Source organism: Oreochromis niloticus, linkage group LG18 (assembly GCF_001858045.2).
Source record: "Oreochromis niloticus isolate F11D_XX linkage group LG18, O_niloticus_UMD_NMBU, whole genome shotgun sequence".
In the NCBI taxonomy this organism is placed as follows: domain Eukaryota; kingdom Metazoa; phylum Chordata; class Actinopteri; order Cichliformes; family Cichlidae; genus Oreochromis; species Oreochromis niloticus.
The window spans coordinates 4,352,196-4,376,696 of NC_031982.2; the positions used below are offsets into that span (position 1 = coordinate 4,352,196).

Genomic DNA, 24,501 nt, shown 5'->3' on the forward strand with positions numbered 1-24,501 from the left:
CTAAAAGGAGAAACACAAAGGAAGCTTTAAAGTGGGAACTCAAGTCCATGACTGATCACTGAGCTAATGTCATCTGTCTTCTAGTTTATACACGCGTGTTCAAAGAGCCGTGACTCAAACACGCGTGTTCACACAGCCGCGGCTCCGCGTGTTCGCACAGCTGCACGAGTGAAGCCTTACAGAAGCGTTTCCACTCATTATTGTGCTGTGTCACTGTGACAGACCTCATCTTTATTATAACAGAGAAACAGTAAAAACACTTTCTTATTACGGAAGTATTAAAAGTATCACAGCTCTGATACTTCTCACACCTTATAGTGACAAACAGCCAACACTGCACTGTACGTTTACTGTGTGTTCACACAAGACACACAACTTTAACACTGCTTTCACATCTTCCTTGTTTAATAGGTTTATACTGGATATGTATGCACTGGGATCTACACTGTTAAATGGTGACACTGTGTAAATTAGGTGGCATCAAACATACAGTCTGTACAATCAGGCTGCAACAGGAGGCCTGTGGATCACCAGCATGATAAGGGCCAGAGGTCTGGCTCACTCAGTTCTCAGTTTAACTGCCTTCTTAAAGGCAAAGACATCAGCTGAAGCCTGCCTATGCACACTGAGGCAAACCAGCGTCCCCCACATGTGTCTCTGATGTTTCTCTGCAATCACAGAATGACTGAATGCTTCAAACCTGAGACAACTAAAAGATTTTGCCTTTAAACATCCAATCATCTGTTTTCTAAGTCAGCAGTTTACTAAGTGTGAACATAAGTAAAATCAATAACCAAAGGTCTTTTCTTTACAGGTTATTAGGCTGTGGTTTTACCATGAAACAGATTGCTATGCAAGTAAACATCCAGTAAACTAAGCTGAGATAGTGAACCTTTGCAGGACCATGAGCTAAACCCCCCCAAATATCACTCAGCTGACTGACTGTGTCTATAATAAATACTGTATGACGTTCCAGTTTCTCTGTTTTGCATGAAGCTACATTCTTCTATGTGGGATTGACGGCCTTCTGTGCACGCTGATGAAACATGCGTCTCCTCTGCCGTGACTGAGCGGACCACGTCTGCACTCAGCAGGACAGATAGATGGGTCGATAAGGGAAAAGACTTACTGCGAGGCCAGACGTGGCCTGCGCAGACTCATACTGTAGCTCCTCTTCCAGCTCTTCTTGCCCTGTCGGTTCCTCACTCCATCCTCCTGGTCCATCATCTGCTCCAGGAGGGTCTGGTCGTCAGCGTTGAGCGGAGCCACACTGATGTCTCTGACAGCTCTGAATTCACCACAGTTGTTCAGATGTTCGTTCTCCAAGCGGAAGAAGTTCCACACAAAGCGCCTACGAGGATCAAACATTTACCCATTACTGAGTCTTACAGTTTCTGTTATTTTATCATTTCTTGATCTAGGCCCAAACTGTAGCTGGAGATAAAAGACACAAAGTTAGGAATGAAATATGAGAAAAACAAAGGGATGAATAAAGAAGCAAAGTTGGGAAAATAAAAAGACTTGGCGTACCTAAAGACCTCCAGTGGAGCCAGCACTGTAGCAAAGATGTCAGAGATGCCGTCAAACGTGACGAGTGTGGTGACGGTGACTGTCAAGATCCATCCAAAACGCAACAGCACGTCTTCTACTATGGCACTGTAGTAATAGGCCTGCAGGAGGACGCACAACAAAGCACGGCGCTTTACATTCACGCTGTATAACTACATAACAACATGTGAGGTGCTGCTGTTTAGATTTGTGGATGAGAGCGTTAGCACCAGCAAGCCTGCTTAGTTAAACCTGAAGTCACAGCTAATGCTGAAACAAAGTCCTGGACATTGGACACCGACTTACTTTTGTCAAGTGGCCACAAGAGGAGCTGCAGTTTCAGCACTTTGTGTGGTGTAATACCTTGTGTGGATAGACTATCTCCTCTCTCAGAAAGGTGTTCTCTCCCGCGTTGCGGTCAAACAGCCCCCAGTCCATCTTTAGATCCCAAACCAGAGTGTAACACGAGCTCACCGCCAAACAGCCAATATACAAATAGAAGAAGATCTGGGCCTCAGAGCCTGTGTCTGTGGACGGGACATCAGACAGGAGTGTTCTCCAGTAACTTACAGCCTGCCATTAAACCTCCATCCCATAATAACAACACAGAGGAGAGAATGATCTCAGAATGACATTGCCCACAACCCTTATAACACCGCAGCAGTTAGTCTACCTTTGTGTGTGCTGTAGAGGGCAGAGAAGGTAACAGCAAAGAAGGTGGTGGAATATTTGCCAGCATTAACCAGATGAGGGAAGGCCCGCTTGGTGTCACGGTAACGGCGCAGACACTGGACGAATCGGAACCACGCAGGAAGACACTTGATCACCGCTCGAACGCCATACGAGTACGAGTTGCACACATCTTTACCTGAAGAGGACGACATTTAGCCACCGGTTTCCTCGGCTCTGACTCGTGCACGTGAACAGTGAACATCTCAGAGCCTCACCTTTGCTGATGAGCCCATTGTGTTTGGTCCAGTCCAGCTCAAAACTGTAGAAACAGATCATGTACTCCAGGTCCATCAGGACCACCACCAGAGAGTTGAGCTGGTCAGCCAGCCAAAAGTCTGCAAAGCCAACACGGTGAAACGGAGCCGTCACCACTCGAAACTGTGGAGGAAGACGTCACAGGATGAGTCCCTCTTCAGAATAAAAGCTGAACCACATTAAAAATTATGATGGAAAGGCTCTGGTCAGTGCCATTACCAGAAGTTTGAGCAGCCAGAAGCGTGACTTGTAGTAGCAGGTCTTGAAGGGGTTAATGAGGAAAAGGAAGAAGAGCCCATAGAGAGCCAGAGGATTGGCCTGCATCGGCACCAGGATCTTGTCGCTGAAGAGACAGGACAGCAGGCTTACGCACCACAGCACCCCCAGCAGACCTGCAATCTGCACACACACAGTGACTCAGTCAGCATCGTTTCCCTGTGGAACCCAGGGGGCTACGGCCTCGAGCCCAGACAGACATCGTTAAATCATCTCTATAAGAGCATGACTTCTTTCTTTGGTTCAATCTGACCTCTGACCTCAAACAGATGTTGATGGGACAGGTTGTTTCTGGGGTTCAGTTCAAATATGAGCACATGATTGACGCCTGCTTGCCTCCAGCCGTAGGTGTTGATGCCTACAAGACAAAAGAGTTGGTTTTTTAAGTTTAGGGCTACAGCCATTTTCCAACACTAAGGAACTTCCTGGCTCTGAAATGAGTTAATAACTAACGTGACTCCAAACTTGGCACATAAGCTACAGTGTGAGTGTGTCTGTGTGTCCATACCTAACAGGAAGAGGAATTCTATTAACAGGAAGCCTCCTCTGTAGATTCGAACCATAGGCCAAACATCAGAACGATCCGTCCCCACAGCTACTAATGACAAAGACCAATCAGGAGACAGCACGATCAATACCGAGCAAAACTACACAGAACAAAAACAAACTGCCTGACGTGATGATTCTGCAGCATGTTTGGAAACACAGACTTTTGTGTATCTGCACAACAACAAATGGAAACGAACATTCATGATGGTTCTACTGGAGGATGTCTGTGATGGCACCTCAGTCATTTGTTTCCTGTGAATACTGTTATAATTCACCCTAAAAAACCCAGAAACACAACTAAAAACAAAACAATCACAAAAACACAAGTGAATACAAAGAAAGGCAAATCATCTCTCTGCTCGTTCTTCTTCTGCTCCCTTTGTTGTCCAGATTTAAGATGATTATCAGAGGTGGAAGTGTCAGGAAGAAACCCTGAGCCTGGTTCTACTGGAGGTTCTTCCTGTTAACAGGGAGTTTTTCCTTGCCACTGTCACTGACGTGGGGTCATATGATTGTTGGGTTTTTCTCTGTATGTATCATTGTAGGGTCTACCTTACAATATAAAGCACCTTGAGGTGACTGTTGTGATTTGGTGCTGTGTAAATAACATTGGACTGACGATCTTTCCCTCCACAACTTTACATACTACTGTTCTTCACATTTCCAGAAATGTATTTATTGGTGAATTACTGTGGTGTATTTGAAATTTAGTCTCTCTGTTCATTCTCACCTGATGCCTTAATAACACTACTCTAATAACACCTCTAATTTTACAGACCACTCTGTAGTGCTGTCCACCCTCACGGTTTGCTACAACTCCATCTTTTGTTCTTGTCACCTCCCACCAGGATGCTGATATTCCATAATCATTTATTTCTCCCTTCTCTCACTAATGCCTCCTTTTTCCTGTGGCGTAATAAAGTATTATTATCATTATTATTATTACTATTATTATACACAATATTTTTGTCTTCTGGACTCTATCAAAAATCACTTGTATCCAAAATATACCACACACTGAGTCCTGCAGACAAATTCCTACTGCACAAAGGCAGTAAGCAATGAACAATGACAGGAAATATTTCACTTCCTACTATAGAAGACAAAAAATGGACAGTTTTCTTATGTCAGTTAAATCCAAAGAGTCGTGCTGACAGATTTCTTTCTTTATCATGTAGAAAAACAGTTCAACATGTGACGTCTTTACACTGACAGTAGGGGGCGCTTCACTGGTCCGTGGGCTGTTTGTGGCCCACAGTGTGTGTGACAGCCCTGACCTAAACCATTAAAGCCATCTGAAACTTGTCCAGTGTGTGGGTTAAAACACCACCTGTGACACACTCGTCCCATGATGACCAGAATCCAAAATAATACTTATATATTTCCGGCCCGTGCACAAACACAGTCAGATTCCAGGAAGTATAAATGAGACACTTCAGTGTTACAAAGGTCACTGTGTTATTACCTGTAATGACCACAACGACCAATAAGACGAGGAAGACTCCACAGTAAAGGCCAACTCTGAAGGTGGTCCAGGCGGGAGCAGGCTGTGGACACACGGACGGACAGAGTTACAACACCTGCACTGCTCTGCAGCACACACCTGCTGAACAGGACAACCCGCTGCTCAACTTCCAATGAAAGCAGCTGCAGGTGTCCTCTGACAGCACTGAATAGCTACAGATAATAATCATTATTTAATAGTGTGCACTATGTCTGTTCCTGTAAACATCACTTGATGTGATGTGAGATGGAGACCAAGGCAGAGGCAGGTGTGGGAACAGAGATGAACTCGTCTAAAATAAAGAGATAAATATGGAGAAAGAGGATAAAGATCGTTCCTGGCTCTGTGAGCCGTCACCTGTGACGTTTCCACAGAAAGAATTTCATCCAGCTGACCTGCCAAACCAAACATATGTTTGGTCATACTGACAGCACAGCTGAGCAGGAGGAAACATGTTCTAGCTCATCTGAAGGTCCTGAGTCATCCTACATGCAGACGCCCTCAGGACTGCACCACAATCGGCGTGTTACACTTAAGTTTTATGCACTTTTCTGCAAAGGTTTGTTGTTTGCACAAATTTGAAGTGAGTCATAAAATTCAAAAGGCACACAAGTGCAATGATCAGAACACCAACAATCTACATCTGTGTGTGTGTGTGTGTGTGACCTGTGCAGCTCCAAGTGGAGGGACCCTCAGCCTCTTCATGGCCTTCTGCCTGTCTCCACCCTCCAGCTCTGTGGTGACCAGCGCCTGAAAGACAAAGGTTGAAGGTCGGTCATCCCGTCGTTCGTTTGGAGCGGCATCGAGGGCTCCACAGCTGTGGCCGAGGGGACGTGTCTAAATTTGGATGTGTGGAAGGTACCTCAGTCTCAGAGATGAGCTGTGTGATCTTTTTGCATGTGTAAAACGGAGCTACTTCAACGTGGGCCACCCGCCAGTCGGCTCCCCTTGATGTCTCCAAGATCTTATCGTGCTTCTTCAGGATCTTCCTGAAACCCGTGAAGTTCAGGTTCTGTGAGGACACCGAAGGAGGAAGGCGCTTTCATTAGACCTGTCAGTGTGTGTCTGTGTGTCTGTGTGTGTGTGTCAGTGTGTGTGTGTGTCAGTGTGTGTGTGTGTCAGTGTGTGTGTGTGTGTCAGTGTGTGTGTGTCAGTGTGTGTGTGTCAGTGTGTGTGTGTCAGTGTGTGTCTGTGTGTCTGTGTGTGTGTCTGTGTGTGTGTGTCTGTGTGTGTCTGTGTGTCTGTGTGTCTGTGTGTGTGTCTGTGCGTGTGTCTGTGTGTGTGTCTGTGTCTGTGTGTGTGTCTGTGTGTGTGTCTGTGTGTGTGTCTGTGTGTCTGTGTCTGTGTGTGTGTCTGTGTCTGTGTGTGTGTCTGTGTCTGTGTGTGTGTCTGTGTGTGTGTGTCTGTGTGTGTGTGTCAGTGTGTGTCTGTGTGTCTGTGTGTGTGTCTGTGTGTGTGTGTCTGTGTCTGTGTGTGTGTCTGTGTGTCTGTGTCTGTGTGTGTGTCTGTGCGTGTGTCTGTGTGTGTGTGTCAGTGTGTGTCTGTGTGTGTGTCTGTGTGTGTGTGTCTGTGTGTGTGTATCAGTGTGTGTCTGTCTGTGTGTGTGTCTGTGTGTGTGTGTCAGTGTGTGTCTGTGTGTGTGTGTGTGTCAGTGTGTGTCAGTGTGTGTCAGTGTGTGTCTGTCTGTCTGTGTGTGTACGGGTTTCTACTATCCTGGTGGGGACCGCAACCTGACATTTACTATACTGGTGGGGACTTTCTGCACCGTGGGGACCCAAGTCCAGGTCCCCACGGGGTTGAAAGCAATTTTCACACTCAAAATGTGGTTTTAGTGTCAGGGTTACAATTAGGTTATGGTTAGGTTTAGGGTAAGGGTCAGGGTTAGGCATTCATTTTTGATGGTTAGGGTTAGGGTAAGTGGCTAGGGAAAGCATTATGTCAATGGGATGTCCCCACGAGGATAGCAAACCCGCACATGTGTGTGTCTGTGTGTGTGTCAGTGTGTGAGTGTGTGTGTACAGCAACTGAGTGATAACAATAAGAATAAAGATGATGCTGAAAAGCATCAGCGAGTCATCGGGTCTGTCCTGGGTCGCTTACACCGTGCTTTCTAATAAGTCTGATTTTTAAATTAGACTCATATTATCGTACAAAGTAGACAGGAGGGGGGCAAGGCATCAGCCTCTGTGGCAGCCAATCAGCTGTTTGAAATGTCACCTGTGCACTGAGCACATGAAATCCATAATAAAGCACATTTTTATCTCCACAGCAGATAACATCTGGAAAACAGTAAACAGTGAGCTGATGGGGGCTGGGATCAGCTGATCCTCCAGGACTGCAGCTTGTCCTCAGTGCAGACTGAGCCAACACTGAGCTCAGAGTCGAAACTCTCGTAGTCGTAACTTAAAGGTTAGAGGACACGGACTACGATGGATTTGGGTCTGGGACTCCAAACGCCAAAGACGCTCCTCAGTGAAAAAGCACCAACCAATGAGAACCAGTCAGCTGTAGCTGTGACGTTACACGCTGCCTTTTTAGCCACGGCTCAAAAATATGCAGAAAAGCGCTGATAGTTTCTGTTTTAATTACAAACCCATTATCAGATTTGTTTTATTACATGCATACATACGCCCTGTGTATGTGTGTAGGTGAGCACATTCACCTGCATTAGCATTTATTATTTATCATCAGTTACAGTGTGATAAAAAATGTCCTTGATCTCCCGATCAAATACTATAATAAAAAAGCTAAACTGAACCCTCGGGGAAATGTGACGATATAATCAGTGATCAAAGGTTTCCTCTGTGTATTTGCTCCGGTGTACGAGTGTGCACCTGATAGTTCTGCAGCAGTATAAGGCTGAGGTAGAACTCTGAGAAGGCCAGCTGCAGGTCCTTTATGTTTCTGTGTTTGCATCGTTCCTGCTGTGACAAGGCAAACACCGTCTTCCTCCTCCTCAGGCCCCGCCCACTGGCTGAGCTCTCCCTCTGTGCATCCAGCGAGGACTGCAGCTCGTTCTGCAGCGTGGCGAATCGCCGCTGAGCCTCTGCCAGCTTCTCTGGAAGGAGAGAGTGAGACACAGTAAAGACAGAAGAGACAAGATAATAAGAACACACAGTCTTGGTGAGCCTTTAAACCGGTGCTACCAGCTGCAGGTATTACCAGAATAGAAGGTGTTGATTTTGGCCAACTCCTTCTCACACATCTGGAAGAACTTCTCCTCAAATTTGGCATAGTACCGCTTGACAGTATCTTCATCTGTGACTGCAACAAGAGAGGAGCTGTTAGAAGAGCATCTCACAGCAGGAAACAAACCTGTGCGCACAAAGTTAAGGAAAAGAAACAAAGTGCATAAATAAAAATGGGCAAGTGGGTGACTGTGTGTGTGCAAAGGCCTGTGCTGCTGTGCTCCAACCAGCAGGGGGAGCAGTGAGCCGTCCAGCCCCTGTGCTGTGTCTGAGATTCAGGATGGAATATGAACTCCACTCACTCACTTCAGACTAAGCCTAAACATAATGGAAACTCTGCAGCAGCTTTCAGAAATACCGAGAGGACAGGAAGAGAAACGTTTACACACATTGAACTGAGACTTAAAGACTGTGTGAACAGATCAGCGGTGACACACAGCAGCCGTCCTTCTGAATCACAGGTGTCCAACTCCAGGCCTCGAGGGCCGGTGTCCTGCAGGTTTTAGATGTGTCCTTGATCCAACACAGCTGATTTAAATGGCTAAATAAGTTCTCCAGAGGCCTGGGAATGAACTCATCATGTGATTCAGGTGTGTTGACCCAGGGTGAGATCTAAAACCTGCAGGACACCGGCCCTCGAGGCCTGGAGCTGGACACCCCTGTTCTGAATGATGCAGGATTACTCTGTATGTTTGTTATTTCACATTATTATTCAACTACTTTCCATCCAAATGAGAAACTTTGTTAATTAATAACAAAGCACAGTTACAGTGTAATCATGTAAGTGTGTTCACTGTCAGTGCACCTTTGGTTCTTATTCATCTAAATCAGGGGTCCCCAATCCCAGGCCTCGAGGGCCGGTGTCCCTGCAGGTTTTAGATCTCACCCTGGGTCGACACACCTGAATCACATGATTAGTTCATTACCAGGCCTCTGGAGAACTTCAGGACATGTTGAGGAGGTCATTTAGCCATTTAAATCAGTTGTGATGGATCACAGACACATCTAAAACCTGCAGGACACCGGCCCTCGTGGACTGGGATTGGGGACCCCTGATCTAAATAAAGAAACCACAGCTGGTTTTTATCTGAAGACAAACACTGACTTGACTGTCTACAACATCCTGGACACAGCATGTAGGAAGCAGCCGTCACACGGCCTGCGCTGTGGAGACGGCCAGAGACTGTTCCTGACACGGATACCACGGGCGCCATGTCTGCACAGAGCCTCGCGCTCCCCACGTGATGATGAAACTTCCTTCACTGTGACTCAAACGGACGCTGGCATACTCACGGACACAAACTCTGACTTTAAAACACGGAGAGCCAGCTTCAGCCTAAAAGTATGAGCCTTTAAAGCTCAGTGACAAGATGGATGCAGCTTCCAGGTGTCAGAAGCAAAGGTGATGCAGAAGTGCCTCAAACATGTGACTACGCTGGGGTTAAAACGCTGTTAAAAGGTTGATGTGCACAGACGTGTGGTGATGGAGTGTCGCTGAAATCACCTGACAACAGGCAAAATAATCACGGACAGTGGAAAGTGGGCGTGTCCACTTTAATCAAAGCCACGAGTGGCAGTGGGAATATCAGTATGATGAAAATGACGTTCTCTTCAAGCGTGTCATCCTGACAGGAGTGCTATACTTACCTGAACACTCCGAGCTCTGATTCCTGCTCCTCCCACTGACTCATGTGCTTTTTTAGACTTTTACCAATCCTGTAATTTGGATCATTTTCCTCTCGACAACGTCACATGTCACCGATTCTGGTAAACTTTAATTGAGCAGACCTGTGTGTCCGAGCTGAGCCCGCTGTCACGTCAACAACAAGCAAACAACAGCGGGGTCAGGTGGTTTACAGTGTGCACACTCAGTGATTCACTGTGTTTCAGAGTGGCTGCTTTTAGACAAGACACCAAATTAACTAAATTGGCGTGTCCAAACCACTCCCTGGTCCTCTCTCAGCAGTGCACAAACACACAAACAGCCACCGCTGTCAGACTACCGTAATCTCCTTATCCCGTTTTGGCCTTATTCGGCTCTTTTCTCTCCGTGTCTCAGTCAAGTCATAATGATTATTATCATTATTACCATTATGCCATGTCTGTGTCTCAGCTAAAGCCTATACTTTCCATTTGACAAGTAATGTTTTTTAGCAACACCCTGCTTTGCACCATTTCGTGTGTTTTTTGTGGAACCTAGCAACTACAGCGAGTACCCAGGCGCCACGTTGGGCTCAAAAACACTGAGACGTGCGACAGGAACGCCACGACTTTCTCTTCAATACCGATTTTCCTTTACCGTTCGTGGTTACACAGCATTAAACTTTAACCTGCCAGTGAGGCCAGATAGAAGATCATACGGGTGAACACTGATCACAGCTGATCTGATGACTGTTGTGAAGTGCTGCTGTCTAAGGGCGCTGCCTCCTGCTTATCAGGTAGCAGTTATTGCTCCTTTATTAAACTTTGATCTGTTACAGATCTGTTCATTGCACTGCCACTGTGCAGAAAACATGGCTGTGGCCAGAGTAGAAGATCACCCACTTATTTGATTTAATTTGAGCATCTTGGTGTTTGGTAGCTTTTAGTTTCTTTGTTAGTCACAGAAGGCCATGTCAGGATGGGACAACCAAGTTATTAGTCATTTCTATCAAGCCTGGTTAGGTAAGTTAGTAAATGTTCAAATCCATCCTTGTGTTCATGAGATAGAGGACACCAGAGAGGTGCTGACCCTTTGGATAAAAATGAATTGGCTCAGGTGTGACAGTGACCTCTGAAACTCCTCCCACTACCTACACAGAGTGAGGTGAGGTGTTAGTGCAGCTGCACAGAAATATTTCTTCTGAACAAACGATCCTCAGCCTCAGTGAATGTGTGCAGTCTTTCACAAACAGCATGCGATCCTGCACGGCTGGTTACAACACAGTCTGATACAGGCTGATAACATCTCTCACTTGGACAAAGAGCAGAAACAGATTCCTGTCATTCCCCTTATCCCTCCACCGTGTACCCCGGCCTCTGGGACAGGATCAGTGCATTTGCTCTTTGAGTCCATGTAAAGCTGCACACTTTGCATAAATTGCATTCTGTGATTTCATCCAGTGTTTGTCACTAATCTGGACTGATGACGCGTTCTGGTCCAAGAGTAGCAGTCTTGTTTTGCATTTGGCAAGAGTCGGTGGCATCACTGGTAGCATGGGGCAATATCTCAACGCTACAGGTTCAGCTCCTCCAGAAGGGCACATCAGTGCATGTCATGCAAGAGGTTTTGTTGCATCTCCCAGCAGAGTCTGACGAGCATGGAGGAGATCCCAGAGGACAGGGCCGTAGAAGGTCCTTAACCCATCAGCAGGACCAGCATCTGCTCCTTTTGCAAGGAGAAACAGCATGCCCACAGCCCACTGGTGTGAATGTCCTAACAATCACAAACAGACTTCATGGAGTGGGCTGAAGGCCCAACATGCTCAGGTGGGCCCTGTGCTCACTGAGCCGACTAGCATTTCCTCAGAATACCAGAGCTGGATGATTGGATTAATTTTACAAATTATTTCAACAAAACATATCTTCACATCAACTAATAAACAAAGGGTCCAAACAAACAACACGATACCAACGTCTAAATAATGTAATTATTACAGAAGAGCAAACATGCGACAGAGGGACGAGTCAGACAGGAAAAACTCCTAAAATAAACCAAAATAGAGGAAGTGCATGTCAGCTGATGTGGACACAAATATGAGGACGGCTTTAATCATTAGACGACGATCAGCCTGTGAATCACAGCCTCTCAGTGGGGAGCAACGTGTGACTGGATTACTCACTGTATAACAGGGCACCATACAGAGGAACAGTGTAGACCACACCAGTTCTATCTCTAGCATACAGTATACGACAAAGTATTCATCTGCAAAGGTGCTGTTAGGATCCAAGAACATTTGAACTCTTTTGTATTCGCTGGTTTTAACACACTCGTGGAGCTTTTTCAGCACCGTGTACAACAGCGTTTCCACTTGCTGCCTGTGTGCAGCTACGCCCACTGTAGGGGGGAGAGAGGGGCACCAGAGTGTGTTCCCCACTTCCACCTTGTTAACATACAGCTGTGAATGCTTAGTGTACCTTAGCTAGTGCACATATACATCACAGACAGGTGTAATAGTTTTTAACAGTGAAAAGGAAACTTTATTGTGGGACCAGTGGGCCACACAGTCAGCAGACTGGACCTCAATCAAACAAACTGAGTATGAGCTCAGGTGACAGCACTCTGCAACACTGATCCACTTCAAGCTTTTGAGGAGACAGCTCTAAACAAAGTGATGGCAGCTAGTTTATCCACTGACTGGAATATGAACAGCCGTGATGGGCGTACACAGGACCGTGTCCAGGTGTTCTTTAGGTGAAGCTGTGTGACCCGACCACCCACGACTGAGAATGATCGGAGTTTATTTGGACTTTGAAACCTCCATCGTTCTGTAATCTTTATCTAACTTCGTGCAGCATTTTCAGGACGCTAGCTCAGCATGATGTAAGCTTTCCTTTGGCAAAACGCAGGTTTAGACAATCGATGATTGTCATTTACAGGAAACTGCTGTCTGCATATCCTTTAATGACATCAACATGTTTACATTTCTAAAAAACATTATTACGATGCTGGGAAAAGAGCCTAATAAGTACGTTGCTATTACAATAACAATGTGATCATCTGGTATAGAACAGAGCAGCTGCACATCTACCTGAAAAGTAGCTTTGGTGGAAGGCAGCAGGTGAGTATTCTGACTGTGTGACACACATCAGGGGGGTGGACTGCGTGACCAGTGACCATACACATTGCCCAACCTCCATCACATGTCACTCAGCCCAGCATCAATAAACTGTTAGACAAATAAGCCATGTGAACTAGAGATGTGGGTCTTTTAACGGGACTGGTATTAATATATAACATTGTTAATGACACCACTCTCAGTAAGAGGAGAGAAAGTCAGGCATAACAGTAATTAGGGTTATGACACAATGTCAGGCTCTCCAATGATGTTTTTCATCCCAATTCACAATTAAGCAGCTGAGGTAATCTCCCTGTAGCTCTAAATATGAGCCACCATGAGCTCGGGCTGTCACAGATTATTTTTGTGATTAGTCAACTAATCAGATCTTGTGTCCACTGGACGTATAACGTACAGCTTATTGCACCAGCATGCGTCTTTTCTTATATAACTATCATTAGCTTACAGCTTGAAGTGTTTCAGGTATGTGCTACTAAAAATAAAGACAAGATGATAGTTTATTAAACTTTTAATGAAATTTGCAGATTGTCTCGGTGGAGTTTAATAAACTCGGCCGTCTGCTCCTTGCTATCTAAAATATAACAGGACACTGGAGTAAACTCTCGACCATCTCACACTTCTGTTCAGTTTCCTGTGTGACGTTTGTGAAAACTATAACTTTAGTCTCAGCCAAACACATTTACTCAGGAACAAATAAAACACTGAAAAAAGCCAAACAATAACATTTTATCTAACTGACTTATATATCATGTTTAACCTGAGTAGTGAAGACCACGGGGGTTCGAAAACGATGTGCGGGGAGTCCGCTGTTCTTGCCCCAGCTAGCTATGGAGCTGGTGGGTAACAGACGTCCCCGAAAACGTCGGAGCGCTTCTGCAAATATGTGATGTCTCGATAAATCGAGCAGATATCTGAAGTTTACACAGCTACATTCTCGCCTGAAAACATGTTAAAAGTTTATGTTGTGACCCAGAAAGATTAATAAGCGTAATATTTAAACTAAGTAGCTGCCGCCATTGTTGGAATTGGCGAGAAGGGTCTGGCTGCGGCCTCCACAGTAGCTGGATACACGTACCCTGCATGGATACAGTGGAAACCTTGCAAGTGGATCGTAAAGGTTGGGACAGAGTCTTTCATATATGAATTTGCCGTTAGTTATTTCATAATTGTAGGAATCATCTAGTTTGCTTACAGTGATCATGTTGGCACTCTGAGTTACAACAATGCTCATTTTTAAATTTTGTTTTTTTTATCGTGCTTCATGGCAGAGAAACACACCGATGTGTCTGTTTACTGGCCTTGGGTTAAGTAAGAGAGCTGGATTAAGGGCTTCTGTGGGCGACAAGACAAAAAATACACATTTTGCATTAGAATATAATTTATTGTCGGCATCAGAGACAGAAAGTACCGAAGTACAAATACTTCATTACTGTACTTAGCATGAGTATCTGTACTTTGTATTCCCTACATTTTCAAATCAGGGTCGTTACATTTATTTTTATTTTTTTATTTTCTGTTCACCACATTTCTTGACAGCTCTTGTGATCCATACCTTTTTGCCTTTATTATTGAGGATGGCCTGGATGTTTTTGTTAACATGTACAATCTGATTGTTATATAAACTGATTGTATTCTCTACAACTACATTTAAAGACGCACTCCAAGGAGCCCCGCCTCCCTCGCGATGTCTTGTCTCCAGTATCTGTAGAACATTCATGTGCTCTACGCTCTGTGATAAATGAAACATTAATGTATTTCCTTGTAATCAATAACATTTTTATACATTTTACACATGAACCCTCTGGGCTCTGTGCTGGCCTTATGTGGCCACTTCACTTCTGTTTTTTTGACCATTTTTGCTGTGTTAATGCAAATGGAACTTCCCAAGGGTCTAGGTTTTTTTCAGCTTTTATAATTTTCAACTTCAGCTTCTTAAATTCATCAAAAATATATACACTAAACATCTTATTGTTCCTCTTGGCTCTATCGTGGCCATTTTTGGCCAATTGAAAACCATTATAACAACCTTTTTTAATTTCTTGTTGCTGACAGTACTAAATGATATAATTTAAGTAAAAATGCTTTCATTCTAATCTCAACACATGTAAATTGTAGTTTTTAATCATTTACCCATTTTTGGCCAAACACACAATTTCATGTAATATTCTGATTTTCAAATAAGGGTGTTTGATGGCTTACCGCACTGCATGGACCAAAAGAATGACATAGGTTTGATCATAAGGATCCAATAGTTTGTGCATGACATTGCAGCACAAATATGTGTTTGCAAGATAGACTGGTATTAATTATGATGCATCAAATATTGCACAGCCTGCAGTGAATTTCTGTTGATACAGGCGATTGAGCTTTGAGTTTCCCAGTCAAACTTGGCTTTGAAGCACCTGCTAAAAACACTTTTACTCTTGTACATTTCATAACAAGACACCATAGCCAAAATATTAACTCTCAAAAAAACTTAAAGCTGCAGCACAAACAGCAACAAACACTGTTAGTAAATGTGTCCTGGAGTTTATGCAGGTGCAGAAAGTGCTACTGCTGTAAGTAAGCCTAACAGCTTCCAGATCACTTATTTTTCTGAAAAGATGGTAAGAAGGGCATCACTGCTCATCTCTACAGTCTCCCAGATCTTTGAATACAAGCCTTTGTCCCATGAAACCACTTCACAGCAGTAGGAGTCCTCTAAAACCTACAAATGAAGAGTGATCCTGGAAGAAATGGGGTGCACACTAGTGACCTCAACAATTACAAGACAGCCTTTTCCCCGATGCTCAGATGAAAAATAAATAAAAAAAATATGAAGTTTCATTAGAACAATAGGACTTTATCACTTTTTTATCTGAAAAGTTACTGGTAATATATAGCATAACTGGCATTTAAAGAGTAAAAAAAAAAGAATTTAGATAAAATTTTGGTTTTGATTAAAAAGGACTGGTTCTAATTTAAAGAGTCACGTCGGTAAAAGTAGAAAAATGTTTTAATAAATATACATTTTATAGCATTTTGTGAATGAACACAAAAAGTGGCCATTCTTAGCAACGAGCAAGCTGAGAAAGAGTTTTATATTTTTTGCTCTCCTTGAACAAAAATAACAGTGCATAATAATCAATGTTGATGTTAATCAATTAGATGTCCCAGCATCTACTATTAATAATACAGCGGTCCCTCGTTTATCGCGAGTTACGTTCTAAAAATAACCCGCGGTAGGTGAAATCCACGAAGTAGCCAACTTTATTTTTTACAGTTATTATAGATGTTTTAAGGCTGTAAAAGCCCTCACTACATGCTTTATACACTTTTCTCAGACAGGCATGAACATTTTCACACTTTTCTCTCCTGTTTAAACACAAAGTTCAAACCTTTGTAGAAAAATAAGTTCAGTATTACAGAATGAAACCAAAGGCACCTGCAGGTGACGACGTTTGGTCGACATTGTTGTGTTTGTTGGGGAGGAAACTTACAAACTACAGTGCAGCACTTCAGAGTCACAATGCTAGGATCGAAGATTTATGTAAATCTGACACGCTGAACACATTCTGTGCTGTACAGGAGACACGGCACAAGATTGATTGACAATGGTCTACAGCCAATCAGGATGTAGAACACAATGCGCTGTAAAAAAAAATCAGCGAAACAGCGAGTCCGCGAAAGGTGAACCACGTTATAGCGAGGGACCGCTGTACAATAATTTCCAGTAGTAGTGCTGATATATGAAATGGTGAGTTTTGAGGTTGTCTTCAAACAGGTGCATTGTACCAGAAAAAGGAGTTTGAAGGATTAAAAAAAATGTAAAAAGTAATGACTATTTTATATTTATGAAAAAACCTTAAAAAAACATAAAACATGGACACTTTTGGCCACGAACAAGCTGAAGGGATAGTGTTTTTTGAACAAACCCAGAGTGAACCATGTTTATTTCTCAGCAGCGTCAATAGTAACAAAAACACAATTTAGTTTTCGCTGTCAAAGTTGATTTAACTGAAGTCACGTGTTTCTGGCAACTGTGGAGGTCGCAATATGGTGCTCCCCAGTGGCTGCAGCCAGGTGCTCTTGCAATTGGCTGGGCCGCGCTATGAATTCTGGGATAGGGTGGGTCACGAAGGACACACCCGACCCATCCTTCAAATCTGGGGAAATGAAGGACGCATTTGGAGGAGTCTTTGAATTTGGACAGCCTTCGTCGCGTCGCTGTGACGTAATCGGCCTACAAATGCAGCCTCAGGAGGATGCAGCCCCTGAATTTAGACACAGGTACGATACTGGACACAGCTTCTTCTTCTTCGGTGTTTAACAGCAGCTGGCATCCTTGTAGATGCAGTGCTGCCATCTTCTGTTTCAGTCCGTTATTACACTCTTAAATCCTACTACTTATCCCTGCGTCTTTCAGGATCTTACAAAGCTTCAAACGACGAGTCGACTATTAAATTAGCCATTGACGATTTTCATAGTCAACTAATCGTGGCAGCCCTAACATGAGCGATACATGATTACTGACCTGTGCTAGTTACAATAAGCAGCTAACTGCCAGCGTCCCGTCCCTAATCAAACTGAAGAACATGTGATTAAGCACAACCAAACACGTGAGCCGACCAGAGTTTGGATTACCTTAAAACTGCAACATGTGATAAACGTAAACGTCTCATTGTTACATTTACACATGAACAGAAAAATGTTTATTCTGTGTAAGCCGTTTGAAATGTGTGAAAGTTCAGAACGGACGTGATCAGCTTCACACACCACTGTGCCTCCTGAACTCCATCTGGATGCCTCACATCATGAAACACTGGACAGATGTGACATTTCACTCCGTCTGTACCGCTATGACTCTCTGTGCTCACATTCAAATATGTGCGTGGACTAGAGCTTAAAATAGGCTTTGGTCCTCAGGTTTAAAATCACATTTTAATTCACAGAGCAGCGCTCGCTTCACTTCTGCTGCCGAGTGGGTCGCTGATTAAAAACTAACAGCACACAGCCTAGTGCTGGGCGATATGACGATATATATCGTGTGGACGATAGAAAAGTTTCTATCGTGCCATTTGTCTTCTATCGTTTCTATCGTTTCTAACCCGAATTTTACAAATTATTACATAAAATATATCATTAACCCTTTAAAACCGGTCGGAGCAGGCAAACTCCGTTTTCCCTAACTATTTTTAAATCCCTGTAGAACTGTAACCACGTAAGGTAGCGCAATAATGGTTTTTTTTGCATATGAAACGGTAGGAGTTGTACTTACATCTTATTCCATTAGCTTGCCCTAGGTCACGGTTTCCTTCCACACATAGCTTTGCAAAAATTGCATAAAAAGCACTTCCAGCAACAAAAACATAATATTCCAGACTTGCAGCAACAAAAACATAATATTCCAGAAACAGGTTTTGCCGATCCGATCAGCTGTTCATAACACTTCCTACGTTGGAATATAACTCAGCGCGAACTATCGCATGTCCGCCATTACATGTCCGAAACCGGAAGTGATGTCATTTTCGCGGAAAATGTAGTTTTTTAAGCTTCAAAGCCTATGTTGGTGTTTTTAAAAGTCATGTTTGACTTTATGTTCTTCTGTATCGTTTCTGGGATGCTTAGAAGTCAAATTACACTGCTGTAAATCGTTTATTTTGATGCACATGCTGTGTTTTTGCAAATTTGCATTTATTTATTTTCATTTTTCCTGTAGTATATAAAAATTTGTGTATCTCAAAAATAAAACTATGAAGACACTCAAAATAAATCAATTTTAAGATGAGCTCTGGCGGACTTGGTTCTATGGTAGGTCTTAAAGGGTTAAATAGCCTGTGGCAAATATATTAGTGTTGTCTTCTCACTTTACATACTCTTAACTTTATGCAAGAGAAAATAAAGTATAAAAAAATGACATTTTTCACAAAGAAACTCTGTCTTGTTGTTTTGCAACATGGTGCTGCTTTACATGCACCCGGATTTGCGACATGCTTTACAGTAACTCAAAACAAAGACTGCACCCTCTCCACTCGCTGTTTAAAGACTGCATACTTTCCAGATGACCACAGGTCAGGTGGTATATCGTGATATATATCGTTATCGTGATATAAAATAATTCATATCGTGATAAATATTTTTTCCATATCGCCCAGCACTAACACAGCCGTATACACAGGATCAATGGTCCTTTGGCAGCTGCAGCCATGTTTGGTGCAAAGCAGCAGTATAAGAGGTGACACGGTTTGCTGTTTGGGTTTTCTAACATCACATTTGGGACAGAAATAGGCCCTTTAAGTGGTTAAAGTCGCTTCTGTCAAAATAAGATGAAAAACCAGGAAAGTGCACTGTGCTAGTCACGTTGTTTAGTATTGCTTTAAAAGTATGCAGCGCAGTGACACGACCAGGCCTGTCATTACATGATGGAATAAAGGCCTCTGATAACTGGTTTGAAGACTTTCTAAGATGATTTGAGGCCTTAAATTTTGGTCATTTTGTGGCTCCTGCTGCTGTATTTTTGCAAAGACACATAATTAAACAATAATGTAGGTTGAAGTGTCGTCATATAAAATGATTGGAGGTAAAGAACTGCACTTCCAGTCAGGAGGTCATGCTGTTTGTATCCTGGGCTTTCATGTGTTCAGCTGCATCCAGCTGAAGCTGTGTGCACACAAATATTGTGCATAGAAACACAGTAAACAGCCCAGCTGATTCTTAAATACAAACAAAACTACTGCATAAAGACAGACGTGTGCATTTCCATCACATGCACATCTTTGCTTAGTTTGGAAAACCTAACTGCTCCTTCAGTCTTAGTGCTCACAAGGCAGCAAATGCCTGCACTGCAAAACACATGAAAGCTGGGCTAACATTAAACTCCAGTCAAACACACGCAGGCTTTGTGCTTCCCACTGTGGACACATGAAGGGGCTGCTGGGCTCTCCCACTCAGTAATGACGTGTGCCGCTTTCTTCAGTCAGAAATGAGGAAACAAACGTTCAGCACAGCTGCTGCAGACAGGCACAGAGCCATGCTAGCAGAAACGTGTTTAGTAAACAACACATTTATTGTAAAATAAACACTGACATTAGTTTAAATATTGCTGCTGATATGTAGGGAGTGCTGCACATTAGAGGTGTGGATCAGTTACTAGCAGGGCGTTTCACCCAGGTTTGTGACTAAAATCAGACCTGCAATGGAAACGTGTTCAGGAGCAGCGCGTGGAGAAAAAGGTCTGACACAACCAAAACACTGACATCAGGAGGCAGCGACGCCGGCTCGCCGTAACGTGGAGCCGAGTCGGTTTACACGGCGTGAAGACCCAAGAGGCGGAGCCGTCACTGAGATGGTGAGCTGTTTCTATCCTGTGATCATCAGACACCGGATCAACAAACCACCAAGTGTTCACACCAGAGCAGCACCATACCACTTTTTTATGCCCGATACCGATATCATACATTTGGATATCTGCTGATACCGATATGAATCCGATATAGTCCATTTTATAATCAATAAAACTGTTTTTTTACCATCTTGCTGCATTTTGTATAAGTTCATACTCAAATTTAAAAAACAAAACACTAAAGCTAAAAAAAAAACAAAAAAACACTACACCCAAAATATTTCACAGTTCAGCAATACTGATATTTGTATTTTAACCTTTAGCAGAACTTTCAATCTAAGTGCTTGAAGTAATATTCAAAAGTAATTTAAAATCCAATTTGATGCAGATTTCAGAAACTGTTTGTTCTGAAAAACAGAAGTGCAAAATAAAGTTCATATTCAACAACTTAAACACAGGTTGTATAGTGGAGCCTTTAACACTTACAGCTGAACATAAACGTCCCGAGTGGACAGCAGTGCAAACAGGCTGCATGACACTCAGGTTTGATCAGGATGGATGTCAGTGTGAGCCGTTACTATCATGTTTAACCTCAGACTGGAGTTTGTGTCATTTCTATACAAAACTTAACACAAGTATGACAAAAAGTGTTTTTCATACTTTGTTTTGGGGTTTTTCGAACCCTGAAACTGTTTAACCTGTAACAGTTTTTTCCAAAGTCAAACTTGAGTCTGTCCATCGTACGGTCAGACTTGGCAATGGCAGCGCACAGACATCCCAGCTCCATGTATCGGCTGTTAAGCTTAACGTGGGAACGCTTCACAAACATTCACAGATGAACTTACACACTTGCTTTGTTTTCTGGGATAGCTTTCTCCGAGATGCCGGTTTGGCAGCACGTAGTGAGGCTCCAGATGCTTTCAGTGTGAACTCCAGCCCGCCGACAGGTCTGCTCTGTCACGTGACGCGTACTGCTCCGACGTGCTGAGGTCACTACCCAGGTTACGCCATGTCGCAGGTTTTGTGAGGTGCTTTTGTGATATTTGATGGATCGGGTTACATTTTTCATTTCTCCCAGATATCTGATCCACTAATTTAGGTCAGGATCGGACCGATGCTGTATATCGGATCAGTTATCGGATTACTTGATGGTATAACTGATAGATTACTCGATTACTAAAATAATCGGTAGCTGCAGTAAATATATTTTCTGAATATTCTGTGTTTGGAACGGAGAATATTGGACTTTACTAATCGTTATTTTCAGGATCAATCAATCAGCCTAATTGAATGTAAGTAAGACAGTAACTGGGCAGCACTTGTACTCTATGTGAGCACTCACACATTTTTATGACCACGCCCCCCCAGGATGAGTCTGTGCCCAGCTATCCTAACAAACACACTGAGCTGTAGACCATCAAGTTTTCCTCACATATCATATCTTTAAATACTTTTTGAACATCAGTATTTAGGAATTGTTGGGTTTGGGTTAGGACCATGTTCAGCTGTAACACGCGTGGTCTTACACCTAAATGATAACACAATGGTTTCCAGTACAAAGTAAGACAGGGTTAGGCCAACAGCTCGCAAGACTAGAGAAGGTGAAAGAAAGAGGAAGTCGATGTCATTTCCTGTGAAGCCATAAGTACATGGCTGTGTGCGCATGCATGTAATACCTTCAATAGACGGGGCCTGGTCCTGAGCAGCATACAGCATCTCTTTGAAAGCCTGCAGACACAGTAAAAACACCAGATCAGTCACCTATACAAACATATATCTATAACAGGCAGCTTATGTAATCAGTTCAATCAGATCAATGAGAATGATTGGCTTTCATAGCAGCAGCATATCACAGTGCTGTGTGACCCATCTGTGATGAGTTTTCTTCATCGGATGTTCAGACCTGCTGTAAACAACCTGCAGAAATATTGTAATAAGAATGAACTAACAGCCCATCCTGGTCCATTCTCCTGCATTCACACAGCGTACTCTGTTATTTCACTTTGTTTATTGTATTGATCTGTTATTTAACTCTTCATCCATCCTTTAATAAAGCAGCCTGCTTCATACTGTGGGGCAGTGTACGCTGTGCTTTGTCCCCACTGTGCAGCGGGCGAGGAGTCATCCAGTCTCAGTGAGCTTTAGTAGGACAGCAGGACAGTCGTCCTCTTTCATCAGCTCTTGCTCCAGGGTTAGATAGTAGAGTGGTCAGTTAGTCAGTGCTTCACAATGCCAGCAGGGCACCGGATCACAATGAGCTCACTGTGTGCCAGCCCGGCCTGCTGGACAGCCAAGCAGCAGTGAAGCAGGACGAACGACAGCCCACGCAGTCAGGCCTATGCTTCTTCACTACTGTGCTGGAACAATGCAACTAATCACAGAGTAAGAAATCAATAAAAAGGAAGAAACTCTTCTATAAATGCCCAATAAAACCTGCAGGCCCGGCTCAGTGCTCTGATGTTTCTGCTACAATCAGGCACAGACAGAAGAGGACACACACACTACACTGCATGATGTATGTAACAATCCCACTGTTGCTGAACAGCTAAAGGTGAGCTATAACCAGGGAAAGAACCGGGTCAATACACATCGGTTAGTCAGGGTAACCTGAGAGAAGCGGTGCTCAAAAACAGCTCAGATGGCAAGACTCCTTTATCCTGGAAAACCATCAGCGGCTCTAACACAGACTCTTCTTACACCAACGCAAACACAGGCACTCCTGCTTGATCTTCATGACACATTTCCAGAAAGGATCCATGTTCAGCCCTGACTGATGTTAGGATCAGCTGTTTACACCTCTCTGATGTCTTTAACTGTGTCCAGGCTAAATGTTGAGAACGACTGATAAAGAGCTGAAATAGCTCACGTCCCTTAGTCTTCCTCACAGACACAATTGATACCAACATCACATCTGAGTGGTGGTGAAGAATGGCAGAAGCCGTGCTATCGCTATCAATACTGGAGAAAGAAGGCCCAGTGCAGTGCATACTGGTCCTACTGGTTGACAGTGTGTTTTATGTGTCATCTACAGGATTTAGCTGCCTTAGCCTCGGTGACCTTTAGCCTATTTTGCTGCTCTGTAACTAATGAAAGTGGCTGCTGCTGTTATCGAACATCACCCTGCCTTTGGTGACACAACACGTGCGCCTACGATCAGCACAAAGCGCTTTGAGCCGATAGCTCCAAAGCGCTTTCCCACACTGGTCTTGAGGCCCACAGCGTGTGTGACATACAGTAAGATGCTGGTGGTCACAGGAGGCTGGCTCAGCATGTGGTCCGGAGCGAGTTTCCAAAACACAACACACAGCTCAACAGGAACAAGGGCAGCTCTGCTTATCCTCGCAGATTACCCTACTTCTGTTCTTTCTCCTTCACCGCCGCCTCGCTCTCTCTCTCTTGCATCTTGTGGCGATCACCACAGGCATACCGTTGACCCACACCAGCTGACCACAAATCTCTCTCTCCAACTGTGAGGTTTCTCTGCAGTGCTCCTTTTTGTGCATTTACACTCGCCTGCTGTCATCTTTCGTCTTCTTCTCACTGGCTGTTGGAAATCTTTCTTGCTCCTTTCCCTAATCTCTTTTCTCTTTTCTCCAACCCCTGCCCACCAGCAGACAAACACTTTGTTGACACCAAACTGTCAGAAGGATTATATGAGTCATAACTGGATTATTGCTCACATGTGTGTCATGTAAAACCCCAGATCTCTATGTTGTTCCTCATTTTTCTGTCCCCCCGCTTGTGTCCAAAGTGCAGACGAGATATGAAGAAGCTCTGTTCTTTAGATGTCGAGCCTGAAAGATGCTGTGGCAGAATTTAAAGAGCGCTCCCAGGGTTGCTGACAGGTGAGGCGTTTGGGAGATTTGTTGCAGGGCAGTGACATCACCGGTGACGCACGAGTGATGCAAGCTAAAAGCTAAAGCAGCATTAACGTCTGACTGAGCAGTTCTTTGTATTTTCAGCCGTAGTCAGAAAACAGCTTTGCTGACTGTGTGATAGCAGACAATGCCTCCATGTGTTGGTATGTCTCAGTGACCTTTAATGTAATTAGCTTCATTAGAGTGCCTTCAATAAGGATTTCATTTTCATTTATGGTTTGTCTTAATTGCAAGTACATCGAAATAACCTTTGTATCTGATTACATCATCTAAAAACAATAATACTTGCTGTGAAAATCATATTTGATGAACGTGGAAACAGAGAGGAGCTGTTAGCGAGGCAATACCAAGAGGTCAAAGCAGAAATACATCCAGCTGTGGTCAAACGCTGACACTCATCACGGGGGGGGCATGGATGTCACAGTAAGTTTAGTGGGCAGGATGGTCGCACACCATGGTTTTCTTTATTCCA

The 24,501-nt window shown here is 43.7% G+C and overlaps 1 protein-coding gene across 2 annotated transcripts in view; it reads right to left on the reverse strand.

Annotated features, from left to right (window-relative positions):
- The window catches only part of LOC100700332 (xenotropic and polytropic retrovirus receptor 1 homolog), a 41,300-nt gene that overhangs the window by 6,130 nt on the left and 10,669 nt on the right, over positions 1 to 24,501 (reverse strand). The window contains exons 2-15 of one of the 2 annotated variants that reach the window (XM_005464541.4): positions 21,828 to 21,879; positions 8,027 to 8,128; positions 7,699 to 7,922; positions 5,727 to 5,876; positions 5,531 to 5,614; positions 4,826 to 4,907; positions 3,320 to 3,406; positions 3,072 to 3,169; positions 2,755 to 2,934; positions 2,496 to 2,658; positions 2,222 to 2,416; positions 1,912 to 2,075; positions 1,531 to 1,670; positions 1,130 to 1,351 (exon numbers count right to left, since the gene is read on the reverse strand). In XM_005464541.4, coding sequence (XP_005464598.1) covers positions 1,130 to 1,351; positions 1,531 to 1,670; positions 1,912 to 2,075; positions 2,222 to 2,416; positions 2,496 to 2,658; positions 2,755 to 2,934; positions 3,072 to 3,169; positions 3,320 to 3,406; positions 4,826 to 4,907; positions 5,531 to 5,614; positions 5,727 to 5,876; positions 7,699 to 7,922; positions 8,027 to 8,128; positions 21,828 to 21,879 — 1,943 coding nt within the window. Of the gene's footprint in view, positions 1 to 1,129; positions 1,352 to 1,530; positions 1,671 to 1,911; positions 2,076 to 2,221; positions 2,417 to 2,495; positions 2,659 to 2,754; positions 2,935 to 3,071; positions 3,170 to 3,319; positions 3,410 to 4,825; positions 4,908 to 5,530; positions 5,615 to 5,726; positions 5,877 to 7,698; positions 7,923 to 8,026; positions 8,129 to 21,827; positions 21,880 to 24,501 lie in introns of both variants that reach the window. The other variant, XM_005464540.4, reaches the window with a different exon arrangement.